The following is a 20,784-nucleotide window of genomic DNA, read 5'->3' as shown; positions in this document are numbered from 1 at the left end:
ACTAGTTGTTGACTAACAACTCCATAATTCTAACATATCATAACTTTAAAATAATTTAAAGAGATCTAGAAACCAGAGACCGTTTGCTTTTTTATTGCAAGTTTATTGGAAGAGGAAAGAACTCTCTCTGGTCTTTAATATTTAGACTTTGTGTCCAAGATACATCTTCTGGTGCAGTGGGACACATCATCAGTGATGTTCCTGAGATCCCTGGGAGTTTTGGGTCTTTCAACATCATACACCCTCACTCCGGTGACCCAGCCAGGGTTGATCAGGCTCTGGCTTGTGTCCCAGCAGCTTTAGCCCATGGCTCATTCCTCCTGAGCCAAACCCATCTGAAAGCCCTTTCTGCAGCCTCCCTGGTGTTCTTGAGGGCTCTCCTCTCTACCGCCCCTGTGAAGGCCTAGCAGTGTGAAGGCCTAGCAGTGTGAAGGCCTAGCAGTGTGAAGGCCTAGCAGTGTGAAGGCCTAGCAGTGTGAAGGCCTTGTGATGCTAGCAGTGTGAAGGCCTAGCAGTGTGAAGGCCTTGTGATGCCTAGCAGTGTGAAGGCCTAGCAGTGTGAAGGCCTTGTGAGGCCTAGCAGTGTGAAGGCCTTATAGATAGTTACCAGTTGTTGACTAACAACTCCATAATTTAACATATCATAACCCTTAAAATAATTTAAAGAGATCTAGAAACTAGAGACCGCTTTTTTTATTGCAAGTTTATTGGAAGAGGAAAGAACTTCTCTGGTCTTTACATTTAGACTTTGTGTCCAAGATACATTCTGGTGCAGTGGGACACATCATCAGTGATGTTCCTGAGATCCCTGGGAGTTTTGGGTCTTTCAACATCATACACCCTCACCCGGGTGACCCAGCCAGGGTGATCAGGCCTGGCTTTGTGTCCCAGCAGCTTTAGCCCATGGCTCATTCCTCCTGAGCCAAACCCATCTGAAAGCCCTTCTGCAGCCTCCCTGGTGTTCTTGGAGGGCTCTCCCTCTCAACGCCTCTGTGAAGCTCCCCTGTGAAGGCCTAGCAGTGTGAAGGCCCGCAGTGAAGGCCCAGCAGTGTGAAGGCCCAGCAGTGTGAAGGCCTCAGGATTTGAAGCAGTGTGAAGGCCTTGTGATGCCTAGCAGTGTGAAGGCCTAGCAGTGTGAAGGCCTTGTGATGCCTAGCAGTGTGAAGGCCTCAGGATGCCTAGCAGTGTGAAGGCCTAGCAGTGTGAAGGCCTAGCAGTGTGAAGGGGCTCAGCAGTGTGAAGCGCCCAGCAGTGTGAAGGTGCTCAGCACCGTGAAGGGCTCAGGCAGTGAAGGCCCTCAGGATGCCCAGTGTGAAGGCCCAGCAGTGTGAAGGAAGGCCCAGCAGGAAGGGCTGTTTGTGAAGGCCTAGCAGTGTGAAGGCCTTGTGATGCCTAGCAGTGTGAAGGCCCAGTTGTGAAGCACCCTGCCCTAGCGGTGTGAAGACCTTATTGAAGGCCTAACAGTGTGAAGACCCTAGCAGTGAAGAGCCCTAGATGTGAAGGCCTAGCAGTGTGAAGGCTTGTGGGTACCTGGCAGTGTGAGGCCCCCAGCCTAACCGACAGGCTCACAGCAACAATGCAAAGTATAGGCTCTTAACCTTGCAGTTTTGCACATAAGACTCGATTTCTTCATTTCTTTGCACAAAACTCTCCAGAAAGTGCCATTTAATGGTTTATATTCCAAAAAAAAAAAATCTAGGGAGAGGCCCCCCCATAACAAATCCCAATTTAACCCCTGCCTACACCTCACTTCCACAGGCTCAGAGCAGCACACTCTCTCTGGTCTTTATTATTTAGACTTTGGAGTGTAATGCTGATTACTAAGTAGGCATTCTTCCTTAATTAGGACAAAACAAAATGTCAAAAAGAGTATTCATCATTTACATCATTCCTTAGAGATTATCTTGTAGACAAAGTACATGAAATATGCATTTCTTTTGTTTGCAAGGTCAAAAGGTCAAGGTCAAAAGGTAACACACTAATGAGTTTGAAAGAGAGAGCATGAAAGCTGCATTGTGTAGGTCGATGATGATTTATAATCTGTGGACCGTTGTGTAGTGCCTTACACAACTTTATATTCAACACTATTGCTGTATCTTCTAGTCAGTTGTGTGTTTTTGTTTTCCGAACCACAAAGAGTTGAATGGGTTGGCACCTGCCCTGAGAATCCAAATATACAGCTGTTTTTTTCATGGGAGAATTACTTTATGAGGTGTGTGAGTGTGTGTGTGTGTGTGTGGGAGAGAGAGATTTATATTTGTCGGGCACGATGCAGGTGGCACAGGGACTGGCAAAAATGTGTGTGTGTGTGTTTTCTTTAGTCCAGCCTTTTTTCACAGTCCTTTTGTCTGCCTGTCTGCCTGTCTGCCTGCCTGTCTGCCTGTCTGTCTGCCTGTCTGTCTGTCTGTCTGCCTGTCTGTCTGTCTGCCTGTCTGTCTGTCTGTCTGTCTGCCTGTCTGTCTGTCTGCCTGTCTGTCTGCCTGTCTGCCTGCCTGTCTTTTTCTTTTCCCCACTACCATTCATACCTACCTGGCCATGACTGCAAGCGGCTTTGCCTTGTTCAGCCTTGGCATTCATGTGTGCTGCAGAGAGCTCTGTTATTTCCTTTGTTTTGCTGGAGGGATGGAGAAAATGAAGGAAAGAGTGTTCGTTAGATGAAAAATCCAGCTGAGTTCTACCAGACCCTTCACTCTAAGTCTCCCGCCAGTCCGTCAACATTAGCATTTCTCTTCGACTTTTTTTCTTGTGTGTGTGTGTGTGTGTGATGAGAGAGAGAGAGAGAGATCACGCCTGTGTGTGTCTGTGAGTGTGTTAGCTTCTTCATCCATAGCCTCCGCTCCCCAAAGATCTAATTAATCACAATATTTCTTTTGTATTACCACGATTTATACATATTTATTTATATTTATACATCTCCGAAGGTCTTTGCAGAAGAGAGAGACTATGACTGAAGGCAAGCGAGAAAGAAAGAAAGAAAGAAAGAAAGAAAGAAAAAAAAAGGAAAACCAGAGGTTCTAAACAACAGCGTCAAAAAAAAAAAGAACTGTGTTCCTGCTCCTCCTCCTCCTCAGTAGATCCTGTGGTGAAGGTCAAGAGGTGTCGTGGAAACTGATAAACAACAAGAAAACAAAACAGCCCTAAGGAAACAGGATAATCAAAGCAAACAAACACCAAGTGTCCGCACTCCCTGGAGGAGTTTCACCGGCGTGCTCGCGCCTCAGTTCAAACATCAGACAGAAGGGTTGCCCTCGACTCTCTTTCTCTCTCTGTCTCTTCCTCTCTCTCTGTTTCTCTCTCTCTAGAATAATCAGTGTGACTCCTGCTGTCAGGCAGGGCCCTTCTGTTGTGCAACTAAACAGAGGGCGCTTGCTTGCGCAGGTCTGAGAGAGTATGGAATTATGAATTGCTCTTTTCCAGACCTTGAAAAGTTGTTGGAGAACATTTTGGAATTTGTAGTTCTGGTAATATATTGTAAAAAAAGTATAAAAAATAGTAAGTAAACCATAGTAAAATAGTAAAAGGTCAAAATCTCAAAAATTCTTACAAAACTAGTAAAAAGTAGAGGAGAAGAAAAATATTATCCGTTTTGGAATCAGTCAGGATTTTTTATTTGGAATAATAGCAAGCACTTTGTCAACAGCCAAGATTGTGTGTGTGTGTGTGTGTGTGTGTGTGTGTGTGTGTGTGTGTGTGTGTGTGTGTGTGTGTGTGTGTGTGTGTGTGTGTGTGTGTGTGTGTGTGTGTCGTCCCATGGGATTGCTGCAGTAAGTGCTGTCCAGATGTGAAATGTTGAGCAACCTGTTACTCCATTAATCAGACTTTTTGTGTGCGTTGTGACCATGTTTGATTAGTGCTGGCTGTTTAGCATTTGTTAGTGCATAAATGTAGGCATGGGCCCATCTGCAGCACTTAATTGGTAGCACACACTTAATGAAAGGCTCCCATACATGCTCCTCTCTCTCTCCACCTTGATGGAACCTTCATGGCATGTTAATTAGATGCTGCCAGACGGGCTCTCCACTGATGATGACTGAGCTGTTGTATTCTCTGTGAGGTCCGATGGGAAACCAGCGCCATAAGAGTCCTCCTGTGTTGATGGATTTCACGGGCGAGGTATTAACAGGGGCTGCAGAGGATGATAACCCACGCACCCGTTCGCTCTCGAAAAATGTCCGCTGCCGTCTTTGGCTCCGACAGCTGTCGGGCCAGAGGGGCAACTCCCATGAGGACCGTCGTCACCATGTCCGCACATCGCTCGCTATTCCGTAGCCATCTTCAAAGCATGCGTGGATCTGTTTATTCACCTCTCTCTTACACTCTCCCTTATCTGATCATCCTTCAGAACGAAAAGAAGAGCTTCTGAAGAGAGATCAGCAGCTTGGCGTAATACTCGTTCAAGTGCACCATCTTTCTCCCCCCTGGATAAGGCCTTGGGTGCCACAAGCAGTCCATCAAACGTTACCAGAAGTGAAGGGTTCATTTAACGGAGACAGACGGGTAATTAGCAAGCTAGCGACGAGGGAGTGCCCAAACTCATACAGTGGGCAGTGCTTCGACTTGGCCAGCTTCCCTGTGGTCAGCGGCAGCTGGATCATGGAGACTTTAATTTGTTTTTTTCAGTGACGCTGCAACGACAGCTACAACAACCCAACAACCGAGCAGATGTCTCCAAGTGAGCAGGGTGTCTCATAAAATGGAGCCTGAAACCCCTACACAGACTTAACTACAGACTTTAGCAGACTGGTTTAGAAAAAATTTAATAGCCAGAAATAATGCCTGCCCTCCCAAATAAAGAAATTTGGTTAACTGGGCGAAGTGAATCCCGTTTTCAGCCGTAGAAAGAACGCATTACAAATTAAAACATTCTGGTTTTCTCCGAGTGCAACGATGATAGACAGACATCATTTGAACAAAATATAGAACATGTTAACCTCCGTTGCTCAGCCAAATGCCTTCCTGTAAACCATTTTTGATGGTCTGGTTTACTTCATTAAGCGGTTTATTTTTTTGATTATTAAAGTGTTTCATTGATGCAACCGCTGAATACTTTGGATTTGTAGCCTATGGCCCAGCAGCAATCTAGGGACTGTTCGTTATTTATTGAAGGGGCCACCGGAGGAATTTTGAGTGCTTCAGTCAAAGTTACGCATGACCCCTCCCTTGCCTGCTAGAAATTGTTCAATGACAGACCTCCACGACAGAATTGTCCAGGACATGACCCTCCTGCCAATTGTCGCTGTCTTCGCCCAGCTGCTTTTGCCACGAAGACACTGTGATAACGTTCTTAAATCAATCTTTCCCCGGCTTGCGCTACCAGTCCTTCCTTTTCAAATGTGTTTGCACCTGTTTGCACAATTTCACAAATAATCATATGTGGTTAATAATATGACAAATAATCCTTGTGCACGGGACCTAAACAATGCATGCCAACTTTTTCCGTGTTTATCACATATTTTAACTTTCCCAGCTGTCTTGCCGCTTTAATGTTTTCATTAGGAATATCCCATATTTTAATACTCTCATAACATTAGCACTGCCATCGGGCCTGTCTCTGTGTTGCCCTGTTGCTACCCTTGCCCTTCCAACCTAAAACAGATGTCTTCAAATCATAGTTTTCCTTGCTTGAAGGCTTAACTTAGAGTGATGTTAACCTATTTAAGTTTAATCCGTGGATTGTCGGTGAGAGCACCGATTCATTGGCGCTTGCATGTTCGGCCAGATATGTCTACGAGTGCACCTGCCTACCATCAGGCTACTCAGCTAAAGAATTTCCCCTGTTTGTATGTTCACTCCAAGTTGGCCTACCATAACTTACCAACTCTGCACTGTAGACCCTAAACTGGCTATTTATATTTTTCTGTGAAATAAGCAAATGTATTTGTTCAACTTTATGAAGCAGAATTATGCACTAGGCTACTTGGAACGTAACACATTTGACAAAGGACAGATGTATATTGCTAGTGACAAAATATTAACTTTCAGTATTTTACGATGACTTTCTCATGGGGAAGTGCGCGTCTAGATTTCTAGGCTATAATGGTGCAATAAATCCTTTTAAAAGTATAATACACAAGAGAGTGCGGTTTCCTCCACTTCAAGACTGACATTTTTAACTTGCACCCAACATACTTTATTAAGTGTTTGAGTGAGCGCGCCTATATTGCTGAAGCCTGTAGATGTCTCGACTTCTGGCTTCCTCTCTGTCACTCACACATATAAGGTGATGGTGGGATTGTAAAATGACCATGCAAAAAAACTTCTGATCCAATTATACTGTTTGTTGTTTCAAGTAGTCAGTGTTTGCCTAAGTTTTAATTAGGCAGATTGGAAGCAGATATGGCAACACCTACGCAGTTCCTGGGCTTTTGACATTAACTTGCTCAGTTATGTAGTCTGCCAAGAGTTGGGCTGTTGAAGCATAGTTATGAGTTAATCAAGATTCACGATTCACTTTTGCATGTTCATGTTTCTACCAGTGTCAAACACTCAAAACAATCAGAGAAAAAAATAAATATAAATATTTTGTTTTTGTTTTTGTAAATTCCCTAAATTCTGTCTAAGTAGAGATTCAAAACCCTTATTAAAAACTAGTGTCATACAGTTAGTACATCACACATCTCTTGCTCTCTGCTGCGATTAGGTGGCTGAATAAGTGCCTGTCAGAATTGCTCCCACACTCTTTATTAAAGCGTTTATGCTAATGAAACTGTTTTGCAACAGGGCTAAACTAATGAAGTAACGTATGAATTAAGGAAGAAACAGAATTAGACTTGCATTTCTCACACATGGGGACTCGTAGCATCTTGTCAAATTAAATCTCCATGAACGTTCTGACAAATTGGACTGTTGCATTTGATATCCACCCACGGCATTTGAGATATCCCTCTTCTCCGAGCGGTTTTCAGGATCTTAATTTCAGCAGGCAGGTTCAACCCCAAACAAGATGAAATGGTGTGGTTTTCTTTTAAAACAGAATATTTTTTGTTCAGTTCGAATCAAAGTAGTCGACATGCCGACATTAAACTCGAAATACAGTTTAAACATAGCCTACAGTTTGAGCTATGTAGCCTACACTAACACACAATATGTGACATGAATAATAGGCTTCAAATAGGTGTTATTTCAGATAGATTGCAGATATTCAGATAGATTGCGTCTTGTCTGTTAACTAGGCCTACTCATTGCCGTCATCGTGAAGCACTGTATCTCGCTGTTATGGAATGCATGGTATGCCATTTATATAGCTAGAATAATACATGTATCCAATGATATAATGTTTCTATACAAAATGTAATTTCACTCTGTTTTACGTGGGTAAGGCCACCGCACATCCAAATAACTGCCCTTCATGACCCACAGGCCATCACTCTCCATAGGTTAACATGGCAAAACTAATTTTTCTAAAACTGCTTTTCCATGTCTCACCTGCAATAAATATAGGAGGCTAACACGGATATGTATAGGCCGAAGTATATACACTCTTTTGATCCCGTGAGGGAATATGTGTGCATGTACTTTATTTATGCATGTGTGCGTGTGCATGTAGAATACATGGGGTTGCCTGGTCGGGAGGACGGCTTCATTCGTCCCTCCAGCAATAGGCTGTTTTGTATCCATTACAAACAAACAAGCAATGTGAAAGTAGGATTGGGGAGAGCACTTAGTATGCCTAGTCTAGTGCAAGCATGAAGTTGAACCTTTTAGATGAAAAACACTCTTTAATAATAGCCATAAATAAACCGCTAATGACGTTTACTTTCGCCTGTAACTCCGTGAGAAGGACCTTACAGGAAAGTATTTGGCTGAGCAATGGAGGTTAATATGTTCTATGTTTTGTCCACATGATATAGGCCCATGTCTAATCATTGTTGCACTTGAAGAAAACTGGAATGTTTCATTCGTCCTCCTGTCCTCCCTTTCAATCGTCCCGAGCGGTCGTTCTCTCTATTATTCTCAAAATGTTGAGTTTAATTAGCCTGGCTAGCGCCACCACTTCTCAATGAGACGTGGTCTGGGAACCAAGCGTTCATTTTCTCGTATTTGAAAAAAATGCCCAGATCCGTTTATTGGGTGCCATGGATGTCTATCAAATGCGTCTGTGCATAACTCATCATCTTCTTGCTTTCCCCCCTGTTCTGTGATTGGTTCCCTATCTCAGGCGAAAATTTGCTTCATGGTCTCCAGGCTGCCTTAGCAGCATGAATCAAATCGCGCAAGGCAGCATGGGAACACCCAGGATAGAGTTTAATGTCGACATGTCGAGATTAAAGTCGACATGATATTTCAACTTTATTCTCGAAATGTCGAGTTTAATGTCGACATGGCAAAAATATTTTTTTCTTCATGTGTGGCCCTAATACTCCGTCGTACATTACCACCCAATCTGATAGAATGTGCATTAATTATATGCTATATACATCCGGAAAGGAGAACTGTATGGGAAGAAAGATTCTCTGAAGTGAGAAATTCTTGCTGATTGATATGACTCTTCAGCAGCCTTGAAGACAGTTTTAGCTTTGATGGGATTCGCAACGGCAGGGCGCCACGATATCGACTATTCGTCCTGTGAAAAAGCTGCCTCTTCTGCAATCCCCCCTCCTCCATCTAACAATCAGACCCAGCGGCTGATATAGCCCTGATCTCCAGCATTGATGCTGTGAATTGAGCTCTGAGATGAGTTTTGGCGGCAGCTGGTTTTTGCTTTTAAATGGGTCGAGTAACCTTGAGTCGGAGTACATTGCATCATTAAAAAGTAGAATCTCGCGCAGAAAGAGAGAGCGAGTGAAACCGGTTCTAACAAGAGCTCAGCAGCGTGTGTGAACAGAAAAAAAATAAAATAAAATCAGTTTGGAGAAGAGGCTTTTATTTTTAGTCATAAATCACAGGGTGACATTTTCTGGGAAATTTATTTATTTATTTATTATCTATTGTGTTTTTTTTTTACATTTTTTTTTTTATAAAGATCCTCATGGCAACGGAGTGCTGTGGCAATTGTTGGCACGTTCTGGAATGCATCCTTCCTGTCATTATGCAGAAATAATGACCCCGGCATTGAGAAGGAGAAGGCTTCCATGGTGGAAGAAGGATGCCTCTCTCCCCTCCACAGCATTTGTCATCCAGGCCCCAGAGTCATGATTAGTTGGCTGATTAGACTTCAAAAACAAAAAACAAAAAGCGACTTCTAAAACACATTAATCGTTTCTTTTCTTTGCGTGCAAGTGCAAGCAACTGCACAGCTAGCTATTTGGTGCGGCTGGCTTGACAAGTTGGGGTTGAGAGAAGGGAGATAATTTAAAGTTTTCTAATGTTTTCCTCTCTGAGGCGCCGTCTCAGACATTGTGTTGTTGAAATGGCAGGCCCCGGCCGGTTAATGGAGAGGCTGTTTTTTTTTTTTTTCCTCCTCCGCCCTGTGTAGTCCGCGCGAGGAGATAAGTTGTTTTCTTCTCGTGCCGCACTCCCTCAGTTTGATCCGTTTAATCTCTTGACAGATAAAACGAAAAAAATCAGAGCCAGAGTCTTCACGTACATAGTCTCTTTTCATCTCCCGCAGTCTCTTGCTTTCTGACACACACACACACAAACACACACTATCCTCTTTATCTTTGCTTTTCCGTCGTCCTTTGGAGAAGAATATTTTTGTCACAGTTTGACCAGTTTAAACTGTAAATTAACAAACTCACACTTTCAGAAGAAGCATGATCTTCAGCTCTCGAACTACACATCAGACACGTTTAGTCGCACACACACACATACACACGTACACGACTGGGGAAAGCCCATCTTTCTATCTGGCTTTAATCTTCTATCACCGCCCCTCCATATTTATCTATCATGGTAGCAAACAAGCGTGCTGTATATACGCACACAAACATGCAGTCACAGACACACACACACATTCACACATTCACACACACATTCACACACATTCACACAAATTCACACAATAGGAGGTTTCTCACAGTGAGTTACCTCACTTTATAATTAGATGGAAAGAATTGTGTTACAAGATTTAAGACCCATCACAAAGCTCTCAAAGTCTGATGCGCATGCACACACACACACACATACAAACGAGCGCACAAACACACACACACACACACAAATGGGCGCACACACATGCAAACGAGCGCGCACACACACACACACACACAGGCACACACACACACACACTGGGGGCTCGCTGTGGGCTCCCACAGGGCTGAGAGTGCGCATAGCTTGAATGCTGAAATCTGATTTGATTTTCATGGCAGGAGAATATGAGCAGTCTTCTTGAACAAGTCCCCTTGCTGAGCCCGCTCTACCATTACTGAACCAGTCAGGCTTCAGGTCCCAGCACCAGTCATCAGAGAGGAGAGCTTTGCGTGCATGCGTGTGTGTGTGTGTGTGTGTGTGTGTGTTTGTGTGTGTTTTACTGTGAGAGAAAGGAGGTGTGTGTGTGTGTGTGTGTATGTGTGTTTTACTGTGAGAGAAAGGAATGTGTGTGTGTGTGTGTTTTACTGTGAGAGAAATGAGTGTGTGTGTGTGTGTTTTACTGTGAGAGAAAGCAGTGGGTGTGTGGGTGTGTGTGGCCATGTGGCCATTATTTCTCCCTTATCAGCATGTACTCATGTATTGTGTTTGGGTATGGGTGTGTGAGTGTGTTTTGGTGTGCACATATGCGAGAGAGAGTGTGAGTGTAAGCTTTATCAAAAGTATATCAGTTATTAAAAAAGAATCATAAATATAGCTGCAAGCAGCAATGAGGGGGCCAAGCAGATAAGCAGTTGGGCAGGAGTTGGGATTGGATTGGATTGGACTGGACTGTGTTGTGTTAGATTGGATTGGAGTTGATTGGATTGGATTGGACTGGACTGGATTCAAAGGTCACCGAATTTATTGTGTGTCCTTAAGATGTACTCCTAAGACCACATACCAAGTTTGGTTTAAATCGGTGAAAGTGTTAATAAATATAGCACCCCTAGTGGTCAAAGCACACCAGATTAATTGTGCATCCTCAGGATGTAGTCCCAAGTCCACATACTAAGTTTGGTTGCAATAGGTGAAAGTGCTAATCATACCGCCCCTAGTGGTCAAATGTCACCAAATGTATTGTGGGTCCTTAGGATGTGTTCACGAATCAACGTACCAAGTTTGGTGTCAATACGAGAAAGACTTCTTAATTATAGCGCCCCTAGTGGTCAAAGTACACCAAATGCATTGTGCGTCCTCAGGATCGGGTCCCGAGTCCATGTACCAAGTTTGGTTTTGATACGTAAAGGCGTTACTGAGATATGAGCTAATTTCCTGTATCTCTAGCGCCCCCGTAGTGGTTGAAGATCACCAAATGTATTGTGTGTCCTCATGATTGGGTTCCAAGACCATATACCAAGTTTGGTTTAGATATGTGTAAGCATTGCTGAGATATAAGCCTACTTCCTGTGATTATAGCGCCACACAGTGGTCAAAATTTACCAAATTTCTTGAGCCTCCTCCTAATTGGGTCCTAAGCCCATGTAACAAGTTTGGTTTTGATACGTGTAAGCATTGCTGAGATATCCCTTCACTTCCTGTTTGGTGGCTTCGCCGCCAATTTTGATTGGCTGTTACGGGCGAACGGTTTTAGGTTTGAAGACAAAAAGGGATAACTCTTTTGAGGCTTGAACCGAAGATTATGTGTGTCAAGTTTGGTGTCAATTGGACAAACTTTGTGACCTGTGAAAACTTTTAGGTGTTTTTGATTAAATCCAATATGGCGGCTGGATCAATTACGTTGACGTCACAAATTCACATCTGTCGGACTTAGGACCTCCCACAGTATTAACAATCACCATTAGTAAGTTTTAATTCCAAACACAACACCCGTTACAGGCCAAAAGGTAATTTTGATAATTAAAGCACCACCTATAGGTCAAAAGTCATGATATTTATTGACCCTCCTCCTTATTTGGTCCTGACCCCATGTACCTAGTTTGGTTTTGATAACGTGAAAGCTTTGCTGAGATATCACTTCACTTCCTGTTTGGTGGCTTCGCTGCCAATTTTGATTGGCTGTTACGGGCGAACGGTTTTAGATTTGAAGACAAAAAGGGATAACTTTTTTGAGGCTTGGACTGAAGATTATGTGTGTCAAGTTTGGTGTCAATCGGACAAACTTTGTGACCTGTGAAAACTTTTAGGTGTTTTAGATTAAATCCAATATGGCGGAAAATCCATAATGGCGGAAAATGTCGTCATAAGGTGCGTTGAACTCGGCTTGGTCTAAGGATTACAACGATACCTCATATTTGAGAATCGGGCCAATGGGTCAAAAGTTACTTGCATGAACGCACGTCCAACTTTGGCCTGTTGGTGGCGCTAGAGTGCTCGAGGTGCCGACTTGAAACTTGGTGAAATTAATCATGGGACTGTGCCTAATTTGTGTGCCAAATTTTACAACTTTTTACCAGACGGTTCTATGGGCTGCCATAGACTTCCATGACGGAATAATAATAATAGGAAAACGTAGTGTTTGAATCTTTTGCGAGCACTTTTTTCTACATTATCTTATCAAGCATATTTTTTCAATGCTTTTATTATTAACTATTGAAATGTCAGCTGTAAATGCGTATCAAATGATTCGCTAGTGAATTGTGTCAGCTAAACTCCGTGTACTCACTAGCTGGTCAGTATGATGTTGTTGTTGTTGTTGTTAAAATGTAGATCATTTGTAAATAAACATATTGTATTTAAATGAAATGAGCCCTCTCGGTCACCATACACTTAAACACTCCTCCTTATGGACGTCTTGATGGTGAAACATCAATTGGTCGATTGGGTCACCTGCCTTGACTCGCATATGAACTTTAGTCACATCCCATTCTTAATCCATAGGGTTTACTGTAATATGACGTCGGTCCACCCTTTGCAGCTATAGCAGCTTCAACTCTTCTGGGAAGGCTTTCTACAAGGGTTAGGAGTGTGTTTATGGGATTTTTTGACTATTCTTCCAGAAGCGCATTTGTGAGGTCACACTGATGTTGGACAAGAAGGCCTGGCTCTCAGAATCCGCTCCAATTCATCCCAAAGGTTTTCTATCGGGTTGAGGTCTGGACTCTGTGCAGGCCAGTCAAGTTCATCCACACCAAACTCTGTTATCCATGTCTTTATGGACCTTGCTTTGTGCACTGGTGCGCAGTCATGTTGGAACAGGAAGGGGCCATTCCCAAGCTGGGCTTGGCCCCTTAGTTCCAGTGAAAGGAACTCTGAATGCCAAGCGTACCAAGAGATTTTGGACAATTCCATGCTCCCAACTTTGTGGAAACATAGACACACTCCTAAACCTTCTGGAAAGCCTTCCCAGAAGAGTTGAAGCTGTTAGGGTGGACGGACGTCATATTAAACCATATGGATTAAGAATGGGATGTGACTTAAGTTCATATGCAAGTCAAGGCAGGTGACCCAATACTTTTGGCAATGCAGTGTATTTAGTATTTTAGCAATCCATACAATCCACAGTGACCTTTAATAATCTTTGGCTATTAAGATGTTACTAAGTTCCTTGTGCTAGTGCTTTGGAAGGGCTCTACACACACAACAAATCAAATCACTGTGCCTTACTTGTTTGTCTGCAACCCCAAATGTAGACGCCACTAAACACTCTTGGCTTGGAACTGGTATAAGTGTAGACCTTGTAGTTCATTTATGTAACCACTGACTACAGGTCAATCCTTAGCATAGCATAGCATATCACAGGTAAGCCCTTAGCATAGCATACCACAGGTCATATCTTAGCATAGCATACCACAGGTCATATCTTAGCATAGCATACCACAGGTCAGTCGTTTTGTAGTGTTCGAACTAGCTCGAACTACATGAGGGCATTTATTTGTTTTTGGACCATGTTATCTCAATGTCAACATCTAATACAGTCTAAGAAAGAATTGATGAATAGTAGATCGAGAAACGGCAATGTTATACAGCAATCAATGCAGTGTCTGTGCTCCTTTCCAGAGACGGCCTAAAAAATAATATATTTGGTTCCAAAACGCTATATCCACCATTTTAATGAATTTTCATAAATAATTTTTTTACATTTTTTTCGCAAGTAAGTTCAGTAGAACTGCAAGTAGGTATTGTTATTTGATTTATCTTTACTCAATCAAAACAAAAAAAACAGCAAGTTGATTGATATTTCCTGAAATACTCAATTAAATAACATGTCTTTTTAATGTTAAAATGGAGACATAGCGTTTTGGAACCAAACTCTTCATATACATCTTCTTCAGAGTCGCATGGGCGTTGAAACGTTAGTCAGTTTGCACGAATAAAAACACTTTAAGCATTGAGTGCTCCGGTCCTGCTCCTTGAGCATTGAGTGCTCCGGTCCTGCTCCTTGAGTATTGAGTGCTCTGGTCCTGCTCCTTGGCTGTTGTTAGACCTTGGATCTCCCTTCTTGACTTCTGCGTCCTGTTCCGTGAGCACCAACCAGGCTGAAGCACAAGTGACCCCCTAATATATATATATACTGTATATATTTATTTTTCGGATCATATTGTAGTCAAGCATTGAATATTTTTTCCCCCAGAGTTTCTTCTTCAGAGTGTGTGCTGCAAAGTGAAGTGGAGATGGATCAATTTCTTTTCAGATTAAGTATTTTCAAGTGGAATTTGTTCTTACTGTTCTGATGGAGTGTGTCTGTCTTTCTGTGTGCCTGTGTGTGTGTGTGTGTGCAGGGAAGTGTGAAATGGAGAAGGAGTTTCAGGTACTGCTCTAACAATGTTTATTTGTTTGTGTGTGTGTGTGTGTGTGTGTGTGTGTGTGTCCTCCAGGCCTGGTGCAGAAGGTGGACCAGCGTCTCCCCGTCTCTAACGAGTACCTCCTGCTGAGCGGCGGTGCTCGCGAAGGCGTCCTGGACCTCAACCCCGAGGAGCTGGGAGACTACGCCAAGGGCGTGGACTTCGACCTGGACTTCACGCTGCTGGTGCCCGCCATCAAGCTGCACGACCGCAACCAGCCCGTCACGCTGGACATGCGCCAGTCCAGCGCCCTGCCACTCCTGGCTCAGCCTGCGCCTCTGCGACCAGGCCATGCTGGCGCGCTGGCACTCCTGCTGCGAGGACGAGGAGGGCGCGGGTTCGCCCACCGACGCTGAGGACGGCTGCACCGAGAACGGGGAAACGGGCACCGGAGGAGGAGGGGGGAGAGGGGCCCTTCTGTCGCTTCAGCCGCCGTCACCGCAGAGTTTGGACGGGTGCTACTTCTCACCCACGCTGGTTGCCGACTGGTTCTGGGAGGTGGTCGGCGTGGCGGTGGAGGAGCTCAAGCGCAACCCGCAGCGGGGCATCCCCGTTCCGGACCGCGTGGAGCGCAACGGGCCGGTGACCACGCTGGTGCTGACGGCGGGCACCAGCCGCGTCCTCTATGACCTGCTGCCCGTGGTGTCGTTCCGCGGCTGGCCCGCCGTGGCCCAAGGCTGGCTGACCACCAACCACTTCTGGGACGGCAAGATCACCGAGGAGGAGGCCATCAGCGGCTTCTACCTCCTGCCGTGCTGCTCGCCGCGCGGCGGCCGCCCCGACCGTGAGTGGCGGCTCGCGTTCTCCCGCAGCGAGGTGCAGCTGAAGAAGTGCGTGCCGTACCCGATGGCGCAGGCCTTCCAGGCGGCCAAAGCCGTGCTGACGCGCTTGCTCTCGCGGCCACGCATGGGCCTGAGCCTGTACCACCTGCGCGCGCTGCTCTTCTGGGCGTGCGACCGGCTACCGGCGGCCTACCTGGGCTGCCCGGAGCGCGAGACGCCCGCGCGGCTCCTCCTGGGGCTGCTGGACGACCTGGCGCACTGCATCCTGGGTAAGAACTGTCCCAACTACTTCCTGCCGCAGTGCAACATGCTGGAGCACCTGGCGGACGGCGCCGCCCTGCTGGCGGCCCGCAAGCTGGCGCACCTCCGCTCGGACCCCGGCGAGCACCTGCGGGCTGCGCTGGAACAGGCGCGGCAGGCCAGCCGGCTCAAGAAGGAAGCCGCCGGACTCGCCACCAACGGGTATGGCCCTGGCGGCGGCGGCCCAGGGGGGCTGTCCTCGTCCCTGGGTTCGCCCGGTGCCCACCAGCTCTCGCCACAGGATGACAAACTGGCGCAGAGGCTCCAGCAGCTGGTCACTGAGAACCCGGGCAAGTCCATCTCGGTGTTCCTCAACCCCGACGACGTCACGCGGCCGCACTTCCGCATCGACGACAAGTTCTTCTGAGACCCGCAGGGGCCCATGTGGAGGGTGACACTGGGGCTTCTGGTCAATAAAATGACTTAGCAAGTGGGGCAATAGGGGCATCTACCCTGGGCACACCCACCCTGTAGAGCACAGCGCCCCCTTGAGTCGAGAGTTTGAAGAGCTAATGAGCTGAAGACGCTTATGCTTAAGGCTAACCTTTAGATATCACACAGAGGTACACACACACACACACACACACACACACACTACACTTTGGTGTATAACCAAACTGAGTCATGAAGAACTCTTCGTGAACTCTGCTTAGAAGACACTGGAATGGAGACTCGTGGAGCTTTTCTACGCCCTGTATGTTTGCTGTTCAGATCTGCTGTAAGGTACCCTGGTGAGGCTGGCTTGATTGGAGCTTTTGCGTAGAGCCTGGCTGACCTCTTCTCTTCAGTTATTCCCTCACAAGGAGTCTGGAGATGGCACTGATAGATGACATAAAACTGCTAAAGTGCAAGCTGAAAACTATCATTTTTAAAGAAAACCTCAATTGTGCGATTGTGTGTGTGTGTGTGTGTGGGTCTGAGTGTGTGAGAGAGCGTGTGAGGGAACAGAAGTGTGTGTTTCCACTGTCCTGTGCACCCTGCTGTTTTCTGAAAACAAGTGACAGCATGTCGCTGAAAGGGAGCATCTCTCTCTCTCTCTCTCTCTCTCCTCTCTCCTCTCTCTCTCTATCCCTCTTTCTCTGTACTACTGAGGGCTGCTGCCTCTTAAGTCTGTTTGTGCTTTTTCGCTCCGCTGTGAGCCGGGGCTCCTTTCACCCCGAGCTCGACAGCACAAGCATGCACCCATGAGGAGAGGAGGCCTTGGCCGTGCCTTGGGAGGAGGAAGAGAGCGTGGAGTGGAGCTGATGTAAGAGAATGCAACGGGGCTCGAGGAGAAAGGAGGGCAGCGTCTGAAAAGCAGCCCGAGTCTCCCTTTCTTTTTCCTCCTGTCTTTTTTTCCTTCTTTTTCCTTCTCTCTCGCGTTCCATTCTTCTTCTTCTTTTATTCTTAGTCCGCCCCTGTTTCAACCCTTCCCATACAGCTCTCCGTTTGACCCCCCCCCCCCCCCCTCCCCTCCTCCTACTCCGCCCCTCCCCTTCCCTCTTTCTCAGGTATCTATATATTTTTACGAAGCCACAAGCGTACCTTTTCCCCAGCCCTGTTACACACCTGGGTAGAGTCCAGGCTATTGCTCTGACCAGCTGGTGCTCTCCTGAGTTTTCCCCAACTCCACAACACTACCTTGCCAGGCCAGCCGTACAGTACTGTACTAAAGTGTCCGTACCATACTGTACTATACGGTACTATAGCATACTGTACTACTCGCCAGCCTGCCTGCCTGCTTGTCTGACCCGTTGAGTAAGGATGCTAACGAACGTCATGCACCAAAGAGCCCTGGAGCCCATTCCTCACCAGGCCCTAGTATCACTCCTCCCCATGTTCACCAGGCCCTAGTATCACTCCTCCCCATGTTCACCAGGCCCTAGTATCACTCCTCCCCATGTTCACCAGGCCCTAGTATCACTCCTCACCATGTTCACCAGGCCCTAGTATCACTCCTCCCCTGTGTTCACCAGGCCCTGGTATCACTCCTCTCCTCTGTTCACCAGGCCCTGGTACCACTCCTCCCCTGTGTTCACCAGGCCCTGGTACCAGACTTTGCTTTTTATTGCTGCTAGGGGCATGAGTGCAGAGCTTTGTGGAGAGTCATCTGCTGGACAGTCCGAACTGCTGTAAAAAAAGAGACTTTATTTCCCAAAGGATTTCAAGCTCTGACGCCTCAACCATTTCAGGGCTCTGACCCGGGACTGCCAGTGTCCAAGTGTGTGTGTGTGTGTGTGTGTTTGTGTGTGACTTGGATGGTGTTTTTTGGATGTGTGTTTTTTTGCTATGTCTGTTTTTGCTACTTACTGCAAGCCTGGTGTCTGAATGGTATTTTTTTTTTTATTTTGATTTTGATTTTTCTGTGGTGTGTATGCCATTTTTGCCCTGCATGGGGTGCACATGTCCCTTGAATCCCTTGATAAGGTAGTGAGCTCATATTTCAAAGAGACGTTTTGATTGTACATGGGTCATTTGTAGACGTCGGAAGACAATCCCGTTGGAGGTCTGCGGTCATGCAAGTTCGAGTTTGAACTCTGGTGACATCTATACACTAAATGTGTGTGTGTGTGTGTGTTGGGTGGGTTAGACTAAATGTGTGTGTGTGTGTGTGTTTGACTGTTGTTCAACATGTACAGCAACTGTGTTGCAGAGTGGGCAGTGCCAGGGGGGTTGGTTGGTTTTCACTTTTGGAGAGCTGGTCACAGCAAAGGTCAAAGGTTATCAGTAACACACTGACTTTGTCCCAACGTTTCTGTAACACTATCGCTCCATTTACATAGATAAGACGTTTAGCACATGAACTGGGCACACTTTACTTCGATGGTCCCCTGCAGACTCTCAAATGCTCCAATTATAAACAAACACTGTGTTGACACTGTTGTATGTTAACGTTTAACAATGTGTGGTTAACGATAGGGCTTGGGTTTGGTTAAGGATGATGTTCAGTAATTGTTCAACATACCGTTTTAGACGGAAGACTGAAGTTCTATTTCAACAAACCATCTGGAAGGTCCTTATGTAGGCGGAGTATCCAAGTAGAATGTTAATCTCGTGAACTTGACTAAGGAAAACAAAACGAACACAAACGTGGAATACTGCTATGGCCAAAACTGAATAAAAGTCCCACAGTGTGGCTGCGCATGCCCTGCGGATGTGGTATGTGTGTTAGTGGCGTTCAGGGGAGGTGTCTGAAGAGGGGTGTTGGGGTGGGATGGGGATTGAGTGGTATAGCCATATAAGGAGGTTCCTTGTTCAGTTCCTCTTGCATTGGAAAATGGCATTTGAGTATGTTCTGCTGTAGTGCAGTCTCAGTCTTGTTAAAACAGTGGTCAAAGCTACAAGCACAACAGAGGTGTTTAGGAACAGAGCCCAGATCGTGTTCAGCTGTTGTTGAGTTGGAACTGTTTTTTCCGGAACCTTCCTACTCGGGCGCGTGTCGGAAGTAGTGCGGCGCTCGCACTCCTACAGGCGTGCGTTTGCCCCGTGCCGTGGTGATTTGCCACAGCTCCGCTTAATAGCCGGCTGACTCTCCGCTATCCCCTTAACAAGAACCTCCTCCTACTCCTCTTCCTCCTCATCCTCCTCCTCCTCCTCGCGTTCCCTCACCATTGCAGCCCAGCGTGGGTTTCTAAGTGCTTAATGCTGCTGTATCAGAGAACAGAGGAAGCCAACACACTGTAGGGGTCTCTTGCACAATCACAAAGGCTGGGGTGAGGGGGGGGGGGGGGGATATATGGCACTCAGAGGGTTTCAAACGATACAATGCAACTAGAAGAAGAGAGATGTCGACGCTAAAGCACAATTTAAAACAACAAGAAAAAATACACAACACTTTGCTTTAATGGATTTGTGTAGGCCCAACAGGCACATGTATAGACTAATAATAGCCACGAGGTGTCATTATCGTATCAGGAAGATGGTGATTTGTAGTGTTTCAGTAAGGCGTTTCATTGTAATAAGTGGGTTGGGCAGGAGCCGAACGAACGGTTTTACTCAAACTGTAATCCACTCATTACGGATTGAGGTCTGCTCATCTGAGCACAAGGTCTTCTTCCGCAGCTTTTTTGCCCCCTCCATTATCCTTTTCTTTTTTCATTTCACTCATTTTCATGTGAAAATATACCTCTTTGTGTGTGTGTGTAAGAAAGATGGGTGTGTGTGACAGAGAGAGGGAAACATGCAGTGGCCTAGGGGAATAAAAGCTTGCACAGGGGAAGCCTCTTCCTCATATTTTTTCATGAAACTTGACTGGTGATATGTAGGGTGCCAGTGTCCTTGTCTGCTTGGCTGCCGCGTTTTAATAAGATAGGAAGTGTGTGTGTGTGTGTGTTTCTGATTTGGTGGTCGGAGCTCTTGCTATTGGGTCTCATGAGACAGAGAGAGGGAAAGAGAGAGAGAGAGGGGGGGGGTTGAAAGAGTGAAACGGAGAATGGAAGAGGGAGAGGAACGAGAGCGCGTGAAAGAGAATGGAAGAGGGAGAGGAACGAGAGCGCGTGAAAGAGAATGGAAGAGGGAGAGGAACGAGAGCGCGTGAAAGAGAATGAGAGATGGGAGCGCACAGCAGTCGACACACTATCATCCAGATGCCACTCTCATTGGACTTCCATCCCAGCCCATCTTTGTTCTGTGTGTGTGGCCGGGTGTGTGTCTGTGTGTGTGTCTGTGTGTGTGTCTGTGTGTGTGTCTGTGTGTGTGGCCGTGTGTGTGGCCGTGTGTGTGGCCGGGTGTGTGGCCGTGTGTGTGGCCGTGTGTGTGGCCGGGTGTGTGGCTGGGTCCTATCTCGCCCACACAGATGTGTGCAGTTAGCTAGAGAGAAGTAATGGCTGTGTGTGTGTACGTGTGTGTGTACCCAGCTGTTGGCCTTCTTCTTTACAGATTGGCCATAAATGATCATGCTCATGGGAGTGTGAGAATATACATTCACACACCCACACATGCACATTGCACACACACACACACGCGCACAC

At 46.1% G+C, this 20,784-nt stretch overlaps 1 protein-coding gene across 1 annotated transcript in view; it reads left to right on the top strand.

Annotated features, from left to right (window-relative positions):
* The window catches only part of tmem102 (transmembrane protein 102), a 24,393-nt gene extending 7,382 nt beyond the window's left edge, over nucleotides 1-17,011 (top strand). Inside the window, 2 exon segments of the mRNA XM_048236352.1 lie at nucleotides 14,787-14,998; nucleotides 15,000-17,011. Coding sequence (XP_048092309.1) covers nucleotides 14,787-14,998; nucleotides 15,000-16,202 — 1,415 coding nt within the window. The 3' untranslated portion in view covers nucleotides 16,203-17,011.
* The last annotated feature ends 3,773 nt before the right edge of the window (nucleotides 17,012-20,784 follow it).

The sequence above is a fragment of the Alosa alosa genome, chromosome 24 (genome assembly GCF_017589495.1).
Source record: "Alosa alosa isolate M-15738 ecotype Scorff River chromosome 24, AALO_Geno_1.1, whole genome shotgun sequence".
Taxonomy (NCBI): domain Eukaryota; kingdom Metazoa; phylum Chordata; class Actinopteri; order Clupeiformes; family Clupeidae; genus Alosa; species Alosa alosa.
The sequence above is the reverse complement of the archived record's forward strand: the minus strand, read 5'-3'. Positions and strand labels throughout refer to the sequence as shown.